Consider the following 22,651-nt stretch of genomic DNA (forward strand, 5'->3'; position numbering starts at 1 on the left):
TTTTGCTGCTAAACTAGAAGCAATCCAGCGCGTCGAGAATGGCGAGAAGTCGAGCGTCGCAGAAGCGTTTGGCATACCAAGGAGCACATTGAGTACGACAGCACTGGTACAACAGCAGAGCGGACAGATGTGGAGATCGTCGCCAAAGTTACTGCTGAGCAGCCAAATAAAAACGCTGCCGAGATGGATCCCGCAAGCGCTGATGATGCCCCGCTCCCTACATCAGCTGAGGTCATAGCTGCTCTGGCCCTTGTGGCGGCGGCGGCGCGATTGAAGGCACCGGCCTATCACTTGTGGATCGCCTGGATTACATTGAGGACGCAGTCGTCAAACACGCCATTGCAAACAAAAAGCAGGCTACCCTTTTTCAGTATTTTAAGCGGACGCAATAAATGCTTTGTTTGAATCCTCAAGTGAGTACTTACTGCACCATGATTGGTTCATTGGTTGTGTTCCACAAGTTTTTGACGCATTTTTTACTTGATTTTTTTATATCGAATTCTGGATATATCGAACTATTTCGCGATCGCCGCGCTGTTCGATATATCGAGGTTCGACTGTAGTTGACACAGAGCCAGGAAAAAGTTTCAACTTAACTGATATTTCAACATATCCGAGTTCGAGTTAACCAGGGTTTACTGTAGTACCTGCCATGATGCCTAAGCTGTTGTAGCCGTCTGCCACTGAGCACAAGGTTGCATGTTCAATTCTCAGTTGCCATAGCCGCATTACAGTGGAACTAACAGCAGTAATGGGACTTCATTGAGCCTCCTATCAAAATGGCTGTAAAGGTGTCCTGATTTTGCTGTGTCGTCCAGGCTTGACTACTGTCGAGCAAAACAGCGAATCTTCCTCTGTGGTCCAGAAAATAGAGGAACATGTATAAAATAACAGAGCAGCTTTTCTATTGGCCGCAAGATCAAGTAGAGTCACTCCCTGGCGGGCACTGGCTGAACCATGGATAGTGTGGATTGCGCCTCGCGTTGTCTGCTACGCCCTACATGTTTCTATGTGCACGTAGGGCATGCATATCTTTAAAGACCATTCCTTCCGGGGCTGTGGCACAGCCATAAAAGCTGCTCTACATTTTTTTGACGATGTAAAGCAACATTTAGTCTTGTGCGGTCATCTTTGCACTGTAGTAAGATCAGTGACTGCCCATGTCGAGCGTACGATGTGTGACCGTCGCACCCTCCATTCGGCACAATCATCATTTAATAATTTATTGTCCCTTAAAGACCCCTTTCAGGGTATTAAATAGAAGGGGGGGGGGGTAAATGCATCAATAAGAACTATGGTGATTATTATACAAAACTTGGTTACTTATGCAATCATACCAATTTTATTGCCGCTTTGTGTTTCGAGTAAGCCACAGAAAGAATTTTGCCTCGTTTTAAAGAAATCAAGTGGTTGCAGAGATATAAAAATGCTGTGCTTTAACGACTCGTTGCAATGTTGATACCAGGCAACATGAATAAGGTAGTGTGAATATCACTCGACAGTAAAAAGATTCAGTGGCCATTTAGCGGAAAATGTGAGAGAAATGTGTTAGGGCATTACGTCGCACCTCTTTGAGATCATGGATTGATGATTCAAAGCGTGTTCACCACATTGTTGTTCAGGAGCTCACATGACACACGTCCTGCCTCTTTGAGGAGCGAAGGGCAACTGACGGTGGTCCGGAGCAGACCACAGTCAGTCGCACTATATACAGTAGAACCGCGCTGTTACGTTCCCAGGTGCTGTGTTTTCCTGGCTGTTACGTCGTTTTCGGACGGTCCCGACACAGCGCCCATAGAACCCAATGCATTGGTAACCCCGCTGTTAGGTTGCAACTGTGGGACCGTTCCCGCATCATACGCTGCGAACTGCCACACCACGCCGGCCCAAGTGGCCATTTTGACTTTTCATGTCGCTTGGCTTGGTTGCTTGACGATGGTATTGGCCGCCCGAAGTGCCGGGGGTGACACTTATTACGTATTTGCGGTTTCCGCCAGCAGAAGTATGGCCCTTGAGATCTGCATTTGCTATCTAAAGATGGTGTTTATGACGCGTTGCGGCCCTAAAATTGTTTTTGACTCATAGATGTTCCGTTTAAAGTCCGAGGGCGATAACGCCGTCGCCGCGTGCCGTATGCTGTATGTGCGAGTGAAAGCCTGTGAGGGGAGCCGACGAGCGCGTCTCGCGTGCGATAGAAAGAAAAGCAGGGAGGAAGCGCGCCTTCTTCCGTTGCGCTCGAGGCACCGGTGAGGGAGCGAGGGGGAAGGGATAGCGGGCAGCGTTGTGCTCTGGCATCATACTGCGCGGTGGCGCGCAGTCGCTCGGGCCCTATCTTGAAAGCGATCTGCGTGGGGGCAGAGTCTACGCAGTGTAGGTGCATTGGCGGCTCGTAGCTTTGTGCGTGCTGTGTGTTCTCGGTGCTCAGTTTGCGTTGAAGCGATAGACAACAGCATGAAGGTCACTTCACTCGCTTCTGCAGCAGCGCTTAAATTCCTCAGGCCAGCGTTTGACACCGCGTGTCCGCGCTCATCGAGTGTGATGTGTTCATGTTTGCCTGTGGGCGCTGACACCATGCTTGTTAATTAGTTAATAAGCGAATGTTTACAAGTTTATACGGACGATAAAACTACTATTCTTGCTTTGTATAGCTTATCGCAATCGATACTTCGGCTGTTGGGCGAAACTACTTTTTTTCACACGTAAGAATTAAAATAATATTGTGTGCAGTTCAACACTACTCCCATTCCTCAATTTTTTCTGTTTCCCGGCTCTTGCGTTTCCTGGCTCTTACGGTTTTTTTTACGGCCCCGTGAAAAATGTAAAAGCGGGGTTCTACTGTACCAGGAAAACCCGCGTATAATACGGACCCGCATATAATACGAGGTGTCATTTGGGGATAGCCAATCACACACACAAAAAAAAAGTTTTCACCCGCATATAATGCGAGCGAGGAAAACCGACAGAAAGCATTTACAATCTAATCTCGTTAATTCGAACACGCCTAATTCGAACTGACGCTGTGGTCCCGTCAAAGTTATGTGTATTGCTATGGTCGAAAATGCACGGTAATTCGAACGCGGAAGCATTTGCAACGGTTAATTCGAACATACGGCACACCGACAATGCCCTCAGCAGCGCTTCAAATCGCGCGGCGGCGCCTCCGACTGGCATTGCTCCGACACCGCCTTAGAGCAAAAGCTTAGGATAGACCCCTCAACGCCACGCGGAAAAAACTTAAATAGCAAGGTCCCCGTTTCACCGTCGCGCCGGCCCACGCTTGTACGAGCCGACGTCTCGGCCAGCTTCCCGACAACGGCAGAAAACGAAACTACAGGGAAAGGGCTAAGTTGGCGCCGCGCCGACGGGAGCGGCGGTGCGTGTGCGCGCGGAGCCAGTCGAAGGTGGGGGGAGCTACGAGGGAGTTGAGAGGGATGGCGAGGGGAGCCACTGCCACCGAAGCGACGGCGTTGCCAAGGCCAAATGCGCTTATCTTCTGCCGTTGCAACTTTGCAACTGGGATGTCATCCTAGGCGTGAACGCTGCCCTTGGTGACGCCAAAGTGCCGCCCTGCGGCGCAATTTCCGATGGCCTCGGCAGCTAAAATAACTTTCTTTTTAAAGGCAGCTGGGTACTAATTTCGCGGTCCCGACATCATGCGAGATAGACTAGCAAACGTGCCGATTCTTAGCGTCGTCAAAATGGCGCCCGTTGAAAGCAGCAGCAGCCTACCGACGCCACCGCAAGATGACGCATACTCCGCTACGAGTCTTGATGATGATAGCAGTGAGCAAAAACGAACCCGAAACTGCAAATTTTATGCTGAAAACTTTGGGATCCGCATATAATACGAGGCAGAAATTTTACATGGTAAAATTTAGAAAAAAAACCTCGTATTATACGCAGGTTTTTACGGTATATCTTTATCACGTGACCGACCTCTACCACGTGATCGGCTTTCCACACTTCATGTACACTTTTTTTTTTCCCAATTTGACACTCTGTCATGGTGTAGATCTTTTCATCGTACTAGGTTCTCTAACATGGTCAATACAGACCGATTTAGGAAATGAAATACAAAGCATATGTTCTCTCTCGCACTTTCACATACAATGCTTTATATCGATTAGATGACATATAACTGCTGACAAACGTTAATATGGACCACCTTTAAGTATGGAGTCTCTAAACAGTCTGCAAACTACAGAATCAAATTATTAATGTTCAAACGTCACCATATGGTTCGATGTGGGGTGTCGGATGAGGTCACGGCTAGAATGGTGCAGATGACGAGTGGGCTGCTGCTGAGGTACCCCAGCTGGAGTTGAGAGGCGAGAACATGTGGCACGACGGGACAGGAACATAAGCCTGGAGGGAAGGCCGCGAGCACGGAAGTTGTGATTGGTGCTCCGCTGCATGGCTCGCAGATGAACACAAGCTGCAGACGTTGAGCCGTAGGCTCTGGACACCAGACACAGGCAGGAGCCCATACCCATGGGCCGACGGGCTGCTTCTTCCGCCGTGGCTGTCTTCGTCCCTCCACTTCCTCTCACAATGGCCCCAGGGCGCTTTCGCATTCCATGCTCGTGCCTCGAGGTTCTCTGGAAATAGCTTTTTTCTTCGCCTTTTTCGGGTGCCTTTGCACGATCATGCTCGTGCCTCCATCGTCGTCGTCTTCACCTTTCTTTTGGCAACGCAGCACGTGCACCTCATGACACACTCCCAATGGTAACACATAAAAACATAATCATTAGCAAGCACTCATTATTGCTTCGTAAACTTTATATTGCAATTACGTAACTCTTGCTTAGTGGTTACGTGGCAGCCTGAGGTGTTCTTTTAATGTGTGGTTCTGATGCAACGTCAGTGAGTTTATTTGCCTTGCCATTAAATCGTGGGCTTTTGTGTTTGGCTCGGTGCTACAAAAGGAAAACTAAAATAGAGTATTAGTGAAGATCATATGTGACAGCAGTCTGTAGATGCAGGGCGTCATAACGTTGAGTTGAACGGCAGTTACTATAATTTCCTTTCCCCCTTCATTGTAGAGTTGTTAGCTGGATAGAAAACAGCGGCCATTATTAACCAAAGTAAAACAAGCGAATTATTTTAGCCTCTCAGATAATTAGTCTTTGTGCGTAATCATGCAAGGGGTATCATGCGTCTTTTGTGCTATTGCGATAAAAATATTCTCGTCTGAAGTAACCTGGCAATCCTGCTAACCTGCTGTCACTCACAGTGGCCTAGCTTGTTTAAGTGACCTCACTAACTCTTGTATGTTTCACAGTGAATTGAAAAAAAAAAAAATGGAGATTATGAGCAATTATCATGTATATAGGTGTATGTTTAAAATTGCTGATGTGAAGTGCACTTTATCTTGCTACTTTAACTTCGTTGTAAAGGGTGCTGACTTTTTTATAACCAGTACAATATTTGCAGAAAATGCATTAATAATTACGTTGCACAACAATTTTAGCTGAGCAGGTGGAATGCCAGTGAAACTTGCACAAAGAGCCCCAAGGAAGTGTCGAAACGCACAGTGTTTGGCTGAGTGTGAGTTTTTTTTTTTTATTTGGGTTGCAGTTCCCCATTGAATAGCAGCTACCACTTCTTTCAAATAAAAAAGAAATCTTCAGTGCATTTGATGCACCAATTCGGCATTGGAGGGTAATAAAAGAGCAGTTCACTGCAGTCAACACATAGCGAAATGCCACCATGTGCATTTCAGTGCTGCCACCGACCGCCTATCCACACTAACGCAGCGACGGTGCTGCCATTTGTAGCTCGATCTTGTGACGAATAGTTTTTTCATTTGGATGATTCTAAGTTTGTAATGTATTAATTTTGGCAAAGTACTGTTCACATAGGTCACACTGGGTGCAGTAGTTCATCATAAGAAATAATGATTGTAGGATCTCTATCGTTTGTTGCATCCTTGCAAACTGTATGAAATGCATTTTCAGGTCAACAAAGATCACGTATGCTGGCCACACTGTTCAAAGATGAGAGGTGTCAGCAGCTACCTGCCTACAACATTCTGGAAAAGATGTGAGCATTAACATTAGTGATGCACCTTTCTTTTTTTTTATATTACAACCACCATGACTGCATGCCAAACATTTCTGTGTCCTATGGGAGACCCTGTAATATATTGCATGACACTGTGCATGTAAGTTTGAATGTGTGGGGAAAAAAGGGAAATTGCTTGGTTTTAATTAAAGCATATTAGGATTCAGTGTCTTACAACTTTCTGTGATTTTTATTGTTCAGAGATGTTTCTGGAGGTGCATGGGGAAAGTGTCTGAAATACATAGTGTTGTCACATGCTAGCTTTGTACCTCTTCCCTGAAGCATTGCCCATTCAGCGCAGCATTGAGGAAGGGCGTATGTGGTCATAGTGTTCTGTCCATAATCCATAAACTTGTAAATTGCATCATCTTGTAGTAGCATGACCTCACTCATATGTTGATTGCTTAGACAGATTTTGTTTCTGGAATTTATTAAAGCTCATTTGTATAGTACACTGTAACAGCTTCTGTATGGCATAATATGATGACCAGGATGTACAGGTAAGTTCATTGTAAAAGTGAGCCCACATTACCAGATTATTAGCAGGGAATTTCCCTCTGTGGCAAGGCTAGACACATCCAGCTTGCAGCTGATGATGTGCGCAATATAGCGCTGGCTCTTCTGTATGTACTATCTGCATAAATTCAAATGCAAACAATTTAGAAACTACACGAATGTGTTGTTCCATTTTAAGGCTGACTTGAATTTATAACAGTGGCCTAATTCAGACTTCAAAACGTACACTTGGGACTACTGAATGATTAGAAGTTAGCTATAGTGTGATTACACATCACATTTCCATGTAATTACACATAACAGGCATTCTGATCAGTTATTTCAATTTATGCTGATAGTACCTGAATAGTGTATCGACAGCACTTCAGGCACCAGCAATTGTAGCACCTACAAGGTGTGAGCCAGCTGCCTGCACATTTACTTTGCAATGGACTTACCTGTACAATATCGATGTTGTGAAGCAGAAGTTAAAATTCTATCCATTTCTTGGGTATGCACAGAGTTATCCTTCTTTTGTGATTGGTTCATTTATGATTGCTGGGGCCATATTTTGTAGTGATTCATCACATTTTCCATTCCTTTTGCCATTCATCATGGGCTTGGACAGTGTCGGCCTACCATTATCACTAAGATTGGCCACTCAGCATGACATTTGATAAGCAAATAAGAAAGGAAAATGACATGGATCGTCAGAAGATATGGCCTTGGTTTTCAAGGATATCATTCAGTTTTGGCACATTTAACACATCCGTTTTTTGCTGCAGGTATCTAGATCGCATCATCAGGAGGAGTGAGCTGGAAGAATTTTCAGCGCTATTGCAGTCACACCAAAAGGCGACAATAGCTGATGGTGAGTCAGAAATTATGGGAACATTCTCCTAGCAGTTCTATTTCTTTTTCTGTTGTCCCTTAAACATAATAATGGCATTGTTCTGTTTATACAGAAAAGGATCGCAAAGAAACCAAAAGTAGTTGTGCAAGTGTAACAAAAGCCTTAAAGCAAACATACAGAACGAGAAGTTCTCGTAAAGCAGAGTGTTACACCATCTGTTTATAACCAGTACTCTGCATTTTCATCACCGTATGCCTTCTAGAAAAGAAATTTCTTGTTTAGGGCAAGTGATGGGGGCCAAGATTGCTCATTCAACTCCTTACTCTGGATATTGGTTTCCTCATCGATCGACCATGTGTGGCATTTACTTTCATGCAGTGGTGGAAATGCTGTGCCAACTGGAATTTGTTGCTCCATACTGTTCCAGAAGGGTCTTTTTCACCTAATTGCGCCACTGCTGCACTATGACATACCGTAAAAACCCACGTATAATATGGACCCGCATGTAATACGACGTGTTATTTGGGGATAGCAATAACGAAAAAAATGTTTTCATCCGCATATAATGTGAGCGAGGAAAAGCTACAGAAAGCATTTACAATCTTCTCTCGGTAATTCGAACAGGCTTAATTCGAACTGACACTGTGGTCCCGTCAAAGTTATGTGTATTCCTATGGGCGAAAACGCCCAGTAATTCGAATGCGAAAGCATTTGTGACGGTTAATTCGAACATACGGTGTACCGACAATGCCCTCAGCAGTGTTCAATCACGCGGCGGCGCCTCCGACCGGCATTGCTCCGACACCGCCATAGAGCAAAAGCTTAGGAGAGAACCCTCAATGCCACGCGGAGAAAAAGAAAACGAAAAAAAAACAACGCAGTGGCAATTTCACTCTCAGATAGCAAGGTCGCCGTTTCACCGTCACAGCGGAACTCGCGTGTACGAGCCGACGTCTCGGCCAACTTCCCGACAACGGCAGAAAACGAAACTTCAGGGAAAGGGCTAAGTTGGCGCTGGCCAGCGGGAGCGCACGGAGCCAGTCAAAGGTGGAGGGGGGGGGGGGGGGCTACGAGGGAGTTGAGAGGGATGGCGAGGGGAGCCACTGCCACCGAAGCGACGGTGTTGCCAAGGCCAAATGCGCTTATCTGCCACCGTTGCAATCATAGAATAAAGAACCAACTTTGCAACTGGGATGTCATCCGAGCCGTGAACGCTGCCCTCGGTGGCCGCCCTGCGGCGCAATTTCCAATGGCCCTTGGCAGCTAAAATAACTTTGCTTTTAAAGGCAGCTGGGTACTACTTTCGCGGTCCCGACATCGTGCGAGATAGACTAGCGAACGTGCCGATTCTTAGCGTGGTCAAAATGGCGCCCGTTGAAAGCAGCAGCAGCCTACCGATGCCACCGCAAGATGACGCATACTCCGCTACGAGTCTTGATGATGATAGTAGTGAGCAATAAGGAACCCGAAACTGCAAATTTTAGGCTGGAAACTTTGGGATCCGCATATAATACGAAGCAGAAATTTTACATGGTAAAATTTAGAAAAAAACGTCGTATCATACACTCGTTTTAACGGTAGTTTCGGCAGTGTGAAAATTGGAAAGCTACCATGCAATACAATACAAACCGTGATGCTGCTGCATTCATTGGCTACATTTGTTCAGGGTGTTTCAACCAGTGAGCTGCCATTGTGACAGCCGAAAGAATTGAGTTGATTAGTTTTTTTACGTGCCAACCGTAAGGCGTGCATGAGGCTGCAATGCAACTGTGGCCGTGATGGCTTTGCGACTGCATGATAACACATTAGTTTTCTGCATTGAGGGCTTATGCTCGATGGTGCTCTGTAGACAAAAAGGTGATAGTGTCCACCGTACTTATTCCTGTGGCTTGCTTGCCGCTTTACTAGTTGCACTGTATTACTTTTTTTTTCCAAGCAAATTTGAGGTCATTGAATTTCAGGCATTGTAACCTTACGCACGGTGATCAAGCTTTTAGACCGCTGTTCATGCTCTTTGTCAGCTATGTCTTTGGTAATATATGTGCCTTTGGTAAAGCTCGTGGTAAAAAAGTTGAAAGCGAATGAACAAGTGGCCAAGCCCTAAACGCCTTGTCCTGTGAGTGCATATTAGCGGCAGAAGAACTGGAAAAGGAGAGTGCTGGCTTGGGCGGGCTAGGCCAGCTGCAGCAAGTGGCGGGATCAGGTTTGAATGAAGGAAGGGGGAAAGGTCACGCCCGCGGCTACAAGATCGCCGGGTCGAGGGATGCAGGCCCGCCTCGGGCACGCACGTACACGTGCGCTCGCTCTCGCTTTGCTGTCGCCGTGAATTCGAGCGCGCCAAGCGCGCCGCCGCCGCTTCGCATTCCGTCGCGGCGGAGAAGATGCTTCCGTTTGCTGCTCGCGCAAAAATGTCAAAATTTGGGGCGAAATCTCTAGGTTGTCGGCAGGGAAAATTTATTTCGAGGGGGTCTCCCGCTGCCACTTCGTTACGTAGAGGTCTCAAATACATGTGCTTCTATGGAGTAACGGCGGGGAATAGAAAAACTTCGTTATATCCAGGAATTCGTTATATGGAGGTTAGTTATAAGCAGGCTTAACTGTAATATGTACTGTATTTGCATGGATAACACACATGCTTTCTTGTAGTTAACATTCTGTGATGTAATGCCTCATACTTTATCCCAAACCATGCTCCAAATGTCATAAAGGATATTACCATTGTTTATTTCAAAATGCAGAGAACTGAACTACCACTTAACTGAGTAGAGTTTACTGTACATGATTCTAAAGTCAAGAACAGCGCAAGGAATGGGACAAAAGAAGTGAGACAAACACAAAGCGTTGTTTGTCTCACTTTCTTGTCCTGTTCCTTGCGCTGTTTTTGCTTTTATAATCAAATGAGCTTTGCGTTAAAGCCAACCTTTTTTGATGCACACTGTGCTCCACTGTCAAAGAAGACACTTCAGTTTAAAGTATGTGTGAATTTTTCCTTTTGGCAAGCATACTATTGCCCAGGTTTGCAGCAGATAACTTGTACATATCTGTGCTGCGCATTGGCATAGCTTCAGCTTGCACTTGCAGCTAGAGTGCCAGTAAAGTGAGAGCTGCACATTAGTGTCTTTAGTGGAACACATTGTATTTAGAGAGAGGGCTCATGCAGGTGGCAGGAAAGCAAAAGCACAACAAGCATTAAAGGGGATGACTGTGCAGAGTAGTCTGACACAATTTGTGCCTGCAGGGTCTCACCTGTGCAAGCACAAATTCCTCAATGTGTACGCCTCTGAATCCTCAGGGTGGTGTGGTGTGGTCCTGTCAAATATTTCAAGCTTAGCGCAATACATTGCTGTAATGCACTGTTGACCCAGTGCATTACAGCAATGGATAGAGCTTCACACTATACTAAAAGTGTTCCTATTTAACCCCGCACTTGGCATTGGCATCACAAATTGTTAATGCCTTGACTATTTTACTCTCATTATTTTTTAACTCGTGTAAGATCTCTCCTCACAATATAACCATGGTCGTCTTGGCAGTTATGTTCAATTATGGTATATATAATAGCTGAAGAGGCTTCAAGATTATGGCAACGGTTCTTTCAGTCTGCAGTCTGACAAGGAGTGTGTTGCAATGTTTGAAACACACCGCAGTCATCAGTGCCTATCACTTGTTTGTTCTTCTTTCTCTGACCTCTTTACAGGAAGCACAATATTGAACAGAGCTGTAGTGGAGCACAATTTGTTGTCAGCCAGCAAACTTTACAATAACATCACATTTGAAGAGCTGGGTGCTCTGCTGGAAATACCATCATCTAAGGTGAGTATCCTATGACTATTATCTTATTGCCAGTAATTAGTTATGAGCTAGAAAATAGGCAAATCATGTATTCCTTTGTTTCTCAAACTTTGGCTCAGGCACTGCATAGTGTGGCTTAACAAAAGATATCCCACCTGGGATCGAACCAATAGTGGTATGGTTTCATGGCAAGCATTCTAATCACTGCTTCACGGCTGCTTTGTGCAAGTAATAGTTGCATTGGGTGCTAACGAATGCCAACAGTTTTCCATATGGCTCATCTTGTGCAAGATTAAGCGATGCCCGCAGTACGCTGACAATCTCGGAGGACATGGTCTGGGATTTACATCATATCAGCTAACCACCAGGTGCCTTTGTCATGCGCTTACATGCCTATGGTGTTGGGCTGCTGAGCACGAGGTCGCGGGATCGAATCCCGGCCACGGCGGCCGCATTTCGATGGGGGCGAAATGCGAAAACACCCGTGTACTTAGATTTAGGTGCACGTTAAAGAACCCCAGGTGGTCCAAATTTCCGGAGTCCCCCACTACGGCGTGCCTCATAATCAGAACTGGTTTTGGCACGTAAAACCCCATAATTTAATTTTTTTAATGCACTTACATGCGATTTAAAGGCTGTTAATAGGAAAATTGAATAGTTACCAGCCCTACAGCATTGCCAAGATTGCAAACAACTTACTTATAACTAATTTAGCTGAAATGAAATTTTATTGATGTTGACCTTTAACTAATTAGTCATAACATGAAATTTCTTTTTAGCATAATGAACTGCATTTTTGCTGAACAAGTTTGTTTTCCTTATTATTCACCATCCTTTATTTGCTGCTTATGGCTGCATAATTCGGTATCTTAATAAACACAAATGAGTTCGCCAAACTCATCAGATAGAGATATTGTTTTCAGTAAATGCAAAGTTTCCCTCAGCAGCTGCAAACAAATGAATTTTTCAGCAAATGTCTTTTTTTTTTTAAATTACGTTAAATTTTCTGTGTGACAAGGGGAATTAGAGATCAGAACCTTGCCAGCCATGCCTAGCTACTGCTGTTATATCCTCTTGCACCACTTCTTGGGTGCATGAAGACATCTGCTTAAAAAATAATCAGTCCTACTTATAATGATCCTGTTAAAAAAAAAAAGAAAGAAATCTAAGGTTTTACATGCCAAAACCATGATCTGATTATGAGGCATGCCGTAGTGGGGTACTATGCAATAATGTTGACCACCTGGGGTTTATACACGAGAGTTTGTGCATTTTGCCCCCATCGGAATGCGGCTGCCAGGGTTGCGAATTGAACCCGCGACCTTGTACTCAGCAGCGCGACGCTACAGCCACCGAACCATTGCACTAGCTGATTCTAATGAATGCTTGGCTGTTGTGAATTAATTGTGCTAGACTGAAAATTTGCATGTGAAAGAAAATTTGCTGTGCCCCCCCCCCCCCCCCCCTATGTAATACCCTCGGTTGCGAGGGCCTTTAGGGGTATTTTGTATAAATAAATATAAATAAATAAATCGAAGTGTGTTATAAGTAAAATATGTGCTGATAAGCAGTCTGTTAGATAGAACACTACAGGTCCTTGTCACTCGCTCGTAAATATGCAGTTTGGTAAACAAGCTGAAGTAAGCGAAAATCTGCTTTCGGTATTTCGATAATAATTATGTACTTGGAGAAGAAGCCAACTATCGTCTGCTCACGCTTGGTCACAACCGCCCGCGTAGGAATGAAACTTTGGCCACCTGGCTTATCGGTGTTGTAGCCGCCGGGTCTTGCTAATTTCGACTAGTTTTGAACACTCAGTTAGCCTCGAACCACGCAAAACTTAAGGTCAGACACGCACACTTGCCAGCGCGCGCTCATTCCTGGCCGCTCCTGGTTAGACGCCTTGGCAGACATTGCTTCGTATTCAGCTATTGATAGAGCTTCAAAATGTGCAAATTAGATCTGGCTACTATCCGTCGATCAAGCTGGTGCAGGACAAAGCTGGTCCGCACAATGTAGCACAGCCTGACAGAAGCATATGAGCACAAGTGCGCCCTGTCGTGCACAAAGCAAACGCTGCAGTTGCATGTAGCTCTGGTCTGCTACGTAGTGTAGATATTGCAGGGTGCCGCGACTAGTCCACTGGCTGAGCGCACTGCAGCTCACTGAGGACAACTGCTTTTGCCATGTCGTAGGCACCAAAATTGGAAATAGTGGTGTCTCCGTGAACATCCAAAATCAAATTTGAACTGCGTGCCACGGTAAGGTTCAGTAGGTGGAGCGTTGTGGGCCCACTCTGCCGTAGCCTTGGCAGTGCAAGCCATTGAAGAAGTAACAGAAGCATCATGAATGGGATGTTAACTGCCAATAACTACGCTTCTACTGAACGCATTTAAGTACTTTTTGTGGCAAAGTGCTTCTGAAATAATCTTCAAATGCATTTCTCGAATTTGATAAAAAGTGGTGCAGGGCCTCCATAACAGTTACGAAGCTGTTTTTTCAGGGTTTTCACTGAACAAAACAAACTTGCATTGCTGATCCCTCCCCTCCGCTTTCCTTCGAGTTTTGTGCACTCCACTTAGTCCAAGTGCTTGGACATAAGGAACAATCTCCCATGATGGCTGTCAGGTTTGTTAGAAGTGGGCTCTGTGTCCAATACAGCTTATTAAATGTCCAATACAGCTTATTAAAGTTTACTTTATTTTATATTTGAGGTGCATTGTTTCTGTTATGACTGCTACTGGGCAGGTACGGCATTCGGCTGGACGGCCAGGAGCATAATAAGGCTCACACAAGAACGGAAACACTACCATAGTTTATTCAGTGACAGCCTTTTTAAAGACGTTATCAAGCAGCTATGGCACGTGTGATGACGTCAGCCTGACGTCACGGCAAATGCGGATTTCTGTCCTCGTTATCACTTTCACTTTGTAGCACTCTTCTTACGTGAGTAACCCTGTATGGGTTTCCTTATACGGATCAAAGAAGCACAGCTGGTTCAGCCTCTTCTGGTCGGCACACCAGCTGCTTGATCTTGCGAAGTTTGTGCTGGCACGGGGCTGTATCGAGGACGGACTTGATCGATGTGACGCGGAAGCTCACCTTCTGCCGTTTCAATGGTGATCATTCGAGATCTTTTTGTTTCTTTCACTGTGGCTGGCAGCCACCTTTCTCCTCCGAAGTTGCGAGCCCAAACAGGAGTGCCCGGGTTCAGCTTAATTGCTTTCTTGATCTGCCTGTGGACAGATAGGAAAGGTTACGGGCGGTGGAAGGCATGTGTCTATCTGAAAACGGATCTGATATCCCAAAAGATGTTTAGACGGTGATCGTCCATCATCCAGGGGTGTTCTACGGTAGCTAAAGAGCAGTTTAGCCAATCGCTCAGACAAGTCACCTGACCGAACCTTCTTGAGGCCATCTTTCAGCGTCCGCACTGCGCATTCAGCAAGCCCATTCGATTGGGGATGATATGGTGCCGTACGAAAATGCGTGATGCTATTGTCTGTCGGAAATTTCGTGAAAGTCTCTGACGTGAACTGAGTTTCGTTGTCCGTCACAATGGTTCTTGGTATGCCCAGCCTGCAGAATATTTCACGCAAGGATGTAACTGTCGATTGCTCTGTGGCATGACGCACTGGAATTGCTTCGATCCATTTCGAATGTGAATCTGTGGCCACTAGGATCATGGTGTTATTCAATGGACCGGCATAATCCAAATGTACACGTGACCAATTCTCGTGCGTTAGTGACCAGCTTACTGGTATTTTCGCCGGTGGCATTGTGCTTGCTTGTATGCATGTAGTACAATTCCTACTGATTTGTTCTACTTCCTACTGAAACACTCCTGTTTGGGCTCGCAATTTCGGAGAGGGACAAAGGTGGCTTGTATGAGCGATTGGCTAAACTGCTCTTCAGCTGCCATAGAACACCCGTGGATGATGGGGCGTGATCTTGTACGCCTTCCAAAGGGCAACTGAGGGACCACATTGTTCACGAGAACGAGAGCAAGCAAACAGCCAATGAGTGAAATGGAAGCCTGCGTCACACTTTTGACGTCTGCTTGGGGACCGTATAATATATTTAGAAGCGTTTCTAACATGTTGAGAAATATTTGACTATTATGACTGAGTAGCAAAATGTGTTGGTGTTTCAAGCAATGCTTTTATGCATGTCTCCACCACTTTTGAAATTCAAACGGTGCAACTTTTGAAGCAGTTAGTTCAGTCGAGCCGTTGCGTGCGGAGAGCCATGCAGTCAGTTTCTGCACCCGTTGAGGGACCGCGCGTTTCCGAGGGCCAGCGGGAGACGGTGCTCGCTTTTATGGAGCAGCATCCCCAGCTGGCTTTAAGATCCAGCGAGCTGGGGCCGGGCTTCACCCTTGTCGACCGGCGAAGGCTGTGGCAGCAGCTGGCCGACGCGCCATGCCTATGTGCTCCTCGCGACCAACGCTCCTCTGGAAGCCTCCAGTGCCAAATAATCGCAGCACATACAACACCTTCCTTTCTGTGGAAAGGCCACTGGCTCGTTGGCATCCAAGGATAGGGTCAAGCTCGTCGCACAAGCTGCGCACTGTTCGTTTGGACAGACGAAAATGCTGCCGAAACTCTTCTTCAGTCAACTCTTCAAACGCATCATCTATCTCGGGTCGTTGTCTCTGCGCGACTGCAGCAGCTGCACAGGCGACACGAAAAGGGACGGCAGAGAAAGCAAACGCCATTTTTTCCAACTGTTGGGAGTACCGAATTGGATTGAACCGGATACGAAAAAGGCTAACTGTCCCAAGCGCTTCGTTTTAACCCAATCCAAGCCGTCTGGTAGCCGTTTGAATCCGTTCTGTCGAACCGGACAGACTTGGCATTCGTTCCGTTGCGTTCGATAGACGACACGGAATAATCCACAGCAGCAAGACGTCACGCCTCACATGACAATTAACTTCATGGTGTTCGTCACGTCTCACATTGACCAATCGTGTGTGGCTCGGTGGAACGGACCGCCTCCATTCTATTTTGGAACGCGTACAAGATCGCGCCCCAGATGCGTTCTCGGATAGACCGCCTGTAACCGCCTGTAACCTTTTCTCACATTGTATACGGAAGTGGCCTGGCTTTGAAAAACTTTGGAACCGCATCCTCCTTCATGTATAGATGAGCGGGCGGAACCTTGAACAGACCCAGTTCAGGTCTGAACACGTCCTCGTACTCACACAGGATCGCTTGCAAGTTTTGCCCTTGTTCCTTAATGCTGGACACGCTCAAAACCACAGCCCCTTTGTTGTTCAGTGCCTGGATGAGATCACAGCCGCACAGGCTCGGTCCGGAGACGCGAACTACGGCAGTGACGCCGTAACCGTCGTGCCGCAGTATGAAACTGGGAGCGTGAGCTCCCCAGCTATAGGCAAAGGGCCCAAGTAGCATGAGAACTTCAAGCTGAATTTTTCAAGGCAGGGCCAGCTTGTGCGATGTTGGCAGTAGACGTCCCAGGACACCACGCACACGGGTGAACCGGTGTCAATTTCCATCACGATGTCGGCTCCGCCCCAGAAAAAATTGCGTCATACAGGGCTGACGAGTCCGTTGTCTGCGGTTGGTTCCGGCTTTAGTGTATACAACTGTACGGAGAGCTCGTTTTCGGCATTTTCCATTGAGCAGCGGCTCAGTGCCAAGCTCTGCTGCGGTCGCTTTCCTTTAGATCGACACACGGTAGCTAGGTGCCCCTTTTTCCTACAGTTGAAGCATTTGGCGTGTTTAAAGGCACAAGTTGCCTCACCGTGCTCGCGGCTTCCATACCAATGGCAGCTTTTAGACGATCCACTCGCCTGACTGCAGGTTTTTCCTGCCTGTCACTGCCGTCTATTGCCCGCTAGTCTGTGATGCTCGGGCTCTTCCTTTGGTTCCGTCTGCTTAATAAGCTGAGAACACCCTGCCCTGCAGCCTCTGCTGCAAGCACGAAGTTTCGGGTGAGAAAGCAGTGCCTTCTGCACGTCACTGCTGCGAATTCCGCACACTATCCTGTCTTGCAGCATCGGTTCAACATGGTCACGAAGTTGCATTTATCAGGCAGGCGCTGAAGCTCCACGATAAACTGCTGAGTTGATTCCTCTTCCCTTTGAATGCGGGTAAAAGACTTGGAAGCTCGCTGCAATCTCATTTGGCATGGGTGTGTAAAATTCTTCGAGAATGGTAACCGCTTCCGCGTAGGTTAACTCGCTCACCTTCCGCGGGGCACAACGCCCACTCAGTACGTCGATAGGCTTCGAATCCAATGCCGAGATCAGAAGCGCTCTCTTTTTAGCATCGTCGACGATGTCATTACCCTCGAAGTATGACTTGACTCTGATGTAGCACGACGACCACTTGTCCTTGGCGTCGTCGAACTGGGGAACTTGGTACACCATGGCAGGAGTGTTCGCCGTCATCAAGGTGCTGGTTCGTTGCTCGTTGCCACTGTTATGACTGCTACCGGGCAGGTACGGCATTCGGCCGGGCGGCCAGGAGCACAAGGACGTGAACACTGCCATCGTTTATTCAGTGACAGCCTGTTTAAAGACGTTATCAAGCAGCTATGGCATGTGTGATGACGTCAGCCTGACGTCACGGCAAACACGGTTTTCTGTCCTTATTATCACTTTCACTTTGCAGCAGTTTCAGCCTGCTGCTTTGATGAAACAGCTTTGATGATGTGCAGCTTAGGCTGAATTGCTTGGCACAATTTCAGTAAAAAGATTTGCCATTGTACTTGTAAATATGGTGATGTAAGCATGTATTAAAAAGTACTTTCTATCATTATCTATTCATTTACAGTGTCTTATTCTTTATTTCAGGCAGAGAAAATAGCTTCACAGATGATCACTGAAAGCAGAATGAATGGCTACATTGACCAGATTGATTCTATTGTCCATTTTGAAAGTAAGTACATATTGATATTAAAGGCATGTAAAATTTCAATATATCTCAGCATCAGGACCGTAGCCAGGAATTTTTTTCGAGGGGGGGCCCACTTGCTGAAGGCCTTGACTATTTGAGGAAAGCACCTATTTTTCAGTAATTATTTTCGGTAAATATCGCAGTATGTAAATTATGTGACTTTTTAAATACTATTTTATTGCGTTTTATATTTTTAGTTGTGAGATGAATCTTCCTAATAGTATAATATTTTTATACGGACGATTGGTCTCAATAGATTTCATTAATAAAAATAAAACAGCGCTACTCAGTGCCCTAGGACATGGGCACGGAAAGATCACAATTTCACAGGGGGGCTTGGGCCCCTAGGGCGCCCCGACCCTCTGGCTACGGGCCTGCTCAGCATATGCTTACTCTTGGGGGAGAGAGTACGATGTTAAAGCAAGATATTGCAGTACGAGGCGTGTTCAAAAAGAAACCGAACTTTTGAAATAGCGCGCCAACCGGCTGGAGAAGCGCATTGCGGCTACTGAGCGCATGTAGCGGCAGGCTTAGACAACAAACTGCCATTTGCCGCGTTTCGCTCCGACCGTTAGTTGGCGAGCTATGGCCGATGAAGTGAGCACATAAACAAGCTGTTCTTCGGATTGGTGCCAAAGTGACAATGAAGGAATTGGAAGAACAGCGTGCGTGCGTGCGTGCGTGCGTGCGTGCGTGCGTGTGTGTGTGTGTGTGTGTGTGTGTGTGTGTGTGTGTGTGTGTGTGTGTGTGTGTGTGTGTGTGTGTGTGTGTGTGAAGTTCTGCTACAAACTGGGGAAAACTTTCACAGAGACATTTCAGTTGTTTAGCCAAGCATACGGGGAGGACTGTATGAGTCGCATGCAGTGCTATGATTGGTTCAAGCGTTTTGAAGACGGAAGAATGTTGGTCGGTGACGATCCCAAGCACGGACGACCTTCCACATCCACAGATGATGACCACGTCGAGAGAGTTGGAACTGTGATTCGTGGAAACCGTCGTTTGACTGTTTGAGAAGTCGCTGATAAAGTGGATATCAGCGTAGGATCATGTCATGAAATTTTGAGTGACAAATTTGGGATGCGTCGTGTCAGTGCAAAATTCGTGCCGCGTTTGTTGACTGAAGAACAGAAGCAGATCCATGTTGAAATCGGCCAGGAACTGCTCGCTGTTGGCAATGACGATGAAAACTTTCTTAAGAACATCATAACAGGCGATGAGACATGAATTTATGGCTATGATGTTGAAATGAAAGTGCAGTCATCGCAGTAGGTGGCCAAAAGTTCTCGTCCAAAAAAAGCATGCATGAGTCAGTCAGAAATGAACGTGATGTTGGTTGTATTTTTTGACTGCAAAGGCATTGTTCATCAGGAATTTGTGCCACATGGTCAGACGGTAAACAAAAAAGTTTACCAGGGAATCCTAGCACGAGAGATTCTGTGCGCAGTAGGAGGCCTGAATTGTGGGAAAATCGGGCTTGGATGTTGCATCATGACAATGCCCCGGCTCACGCGTCGCTCCTTGTCCGCAGCTACTTAGCAAAACACCACACTCCTGTTGTGCCCCACCCACCATATTCTTCGAACCTAGCCCCAGCAGACTTTTTTCTATTCCTCAAGCTGAAAACCACCTTGAAAGGACGTCGTTTCCAAACTGTAGAGGAGATCCAGGACAATGCGAGAAGAGACTTGCGTGCCATTCTAGAAAGTGCGTTCCAGGAGGCTTTCCAAAAATGGAAGAAAAGATGGGAAGAGTACATTGCCAGTAGAGGGGACTACTTTGAAGGGGACAGCACTTAAAATGTTGTACCATAAGCAGTAAAGGAGTTATAGCAAAAGATCAGTTTCTTTTTGAACACACCTCGTATAGTTTCATAAAATAAAATGTATGAGGAAGTGTTGTGTGTTTTTAGTATTGCCAAATATACTGGCATCTGTATCTGTTGAATCTGATACCTTTGTTGCTCTGTGTGGATGCAAAAGGCACACATGCCCCTGACGCGCATGCCCACTATACCTTACAGGCCGTGAGGTCTTACCATCGTGGAACCAACAGATCCAGAGTCTCTGCTTCCAGGTGAACAACATCATTGAGAAGATTGGTTCCGTTGCACCCAACTGGATGAGTCAGGCATTAGAAGAGCACATGGCCACTTAAATATGATCTTGAGTTTGTCGTTTTGACTGAGTTACTCCCTAAAACCTCCAGTCGCTTGCCTAAGCTGTTTGATACCTATTGCGACCTGGGGTCGAGGACGAGAGATGGACTCTTGGAGCAGACGAAGAGGAGACGAAAGCTTTATACAATATGTACAGACATAGCAGGTAATAGCAGATGATAGCTGGTAATAGCAGGTAATAGCAGTAAGAGCACCCCAGACTGAGGGGGCAGCTGGTGGCGACTCTGTCCTAACAAAGGACCGGCTCTTCCTTAAATCCCCTTGGTGACTCCTCGTCGACAGGAACCAGACGGGGCGGGTGCTGACGTCACCTGCGTCGTATTCTTGACTCATCGTCAAAATGGCCGGGGGCTGCTTGAAATCACCCACGTCGAATTCATTCATCGTGTATATGGCTGGGTGCTTCTTGAAGTCTCCTCCTGCATCAAATTTATTAGTCGCGTAGAAGTGGAAGCTCCCGTTGCCTTGATGATAGGCGCAATGTATGGCAGCTCCCGTCACCTCAATGAAGGCACGTGGTGTGGCACAATAGCACCCCTGCTGCCAGACAATGCATCCAGAAGTCGAGCTGTCCGACGCAGCTCGGAAGATTGGATGCGCCGGTTGAGCGACGTCGTCGACGGTTTGGAGGTGCTGGCTTTGCCACTTTTCCCGCCGGTGGTCTTTCTTGCTGCTTGGCCCTGAGAATGTTCACTGGAAAGACTGAAAATCAACAACGCCAAACTACTCCGGCCAAAGCAAGCACCCTCCGAATGCTTCCCAAATCGCCAGACCAAAATCATTGAACAAAGCATTTTCCGAGATCTGGCTACGCTATACAAAACAACAACAACAAAAAATTTTCTAACACCGAGATACATATCTGAAAGAACATCCAAGATACGGACTTTTTTTTGTTAATTGTCAACGCATGAAGGTGTTAAACAAATCAGAATTGCTTCGCGAACGATTCTCAACTGTAATGCGGGCAGGTTGGCAAAGATCAAGGTTGCCGAAGGTGACTTAATTTTTCCCCTGAAAGCTGCAGACGCAAACGCTGAGCACTTCCATTCTATGCGCCTGGGCGCCACTTCCCAAAAGTACATAATGAAATCCGATAACTGCAAATGCCAACCGAAATATCCCGCCACTTAGTGCTGTCTAAATGAACTCGGCGAAACGAGTACCACACTTTTAAAGCACAGAAGCGGTCCTAACAAACTAAAACAAATACTAAAACTCACGCCAACGATATGAAAGCAAATGTGAATCAAAGTTATACACTGACACTTGCAACTAACCTATACAGTACAAAAACAAATCACAATCGAAATTAAGCATTTAGACTCTCCCTCACCTAGATGTACGTAAAAACAACAAAAACATGAAAACACTGACGCTTTCTCTACTTGAGCATTCTGCCGATAACTGCAAATGCCACCCGAAATAGCCCGCCGCTTAGTGCTGTCTAAATGAACTCGTCGAAACGAGTACCACATTTTTAAAGCACAGTAGCGGTCCTAACAAACTAAAACAAATACTAAAACTCGCGTGAACGACATGAAAGCAAAGGTGAATCAAAATTATGCACTGACACTTGCAGCAACTAACGCATACAATACAAAAACAAATCACTATCGCAATTAAGCATTTAGGCTTTCCCTAGCCTAGATATACGTAAAAACATGAAAAAACTGACGCTTCCTCTACTTGAGCATTCAGCAATCAGGTAACAGTAAAAAAATGATCAACAACTAAAAATTGTCGGTGTCTCGCGAGAAGAAAGGACCAGAGCATAACACAATGCGCTCTTCTTGACGTCTCAACCCTTTCTTATGCTCAACATGCAACTCAAATTTATCGCAATGAAGAATGAAAAATTAATACTAAAATGAGAAATAACAGAATGGGCTTTTAAAGTTTCGTGTTATTAATCGCTTGGTATTTGCAAACACGTTTTTAGACGCGCTCGTGCAGGTCGCCCATTCTCGCGCCTAAGCGTCGTCTAATCGCGAGACCAGAATAAAACTGACTTGCCTGAAGCACGTGCCAATTTCGACCCGCTGCCTCCTTATACTCGGAGAGCGGCTCCTCTACGGACCTGCGTGCACACCGTCTTTCTGTCCGCTAGGCGGTAATAGCAGAAAGGGAACGTCTATTGTAGCAGATTTTCGAGCATACCTAACGCTTCGCTAGCTTCTTCTGCTTACAATGCCTTGTCACCACTGAAAACAGGTGGCATTTGCGGCGTTTGAATTTCTGCAAAATCGTTTCTTTACTGACGCACGTCACGCCTATTCTAGATTTCAGCAGCCGCCTAAGCTTCGGGTTCACTCTACTCCGCTTTTAGATACGAAGTAGCTTATGGCG

At 46.2% G+C, this 22,651-nt stretch overlaps 1 protein-coding gene across 1 annotated transcript in view; it reads left to right on the plus strand.

Moving 5' to 3' along the window:
- The window catches only part of LOC119450291 (COP9 signalosome complex subunit 4-like), a 39,139-nt gene extending 18,835 nt beyond the window's left edge, over positions 1-20,304 (plus strand). The window contains exons 7-11 of the mRNA XM_037713713.2: positions 5,958-6,042; positions 7,344-7,429; positions 11,109-11,224; positions 18,024-18,108; positions 20,147-20,304. Of these exons, the coding sequence (XP_037569641.1) occupies positions 5,958-6,042; positions 7,344-7,429; positions 11,109-11,224; positions 18,024-18,108; positions 20,147-20,280 (506 nt within the window). The 3' untranslated portion in view covers positions 20,281-20,304. The remainder of the gene's footprint in view (positions 1-5,957; positions 6,043-7,343; positions 7,430-11,108; positions 11,225-18,023; positions 18,109-20,146) is intronic.
- Positions 20,305-22,651: the final 2,347 nt, after the last annotated feature.

The sequence above is a fragment of the Dermacentor silvarum genome, chromosome 4 (genome assembly GCF_013339745.2).
Source record: "Dermacentor silvarum isolate Dsil-2018 chromosome 4, BIME_Dsil_1.4, whole genome shotgun sequence".
Classification (NCBI taxonomy): Eukaryota; Metazoa; Arthropoda; class Arachnida; order Ixodida; family Ixodidae; genus Dermacentor; species Dermacentor silvarum.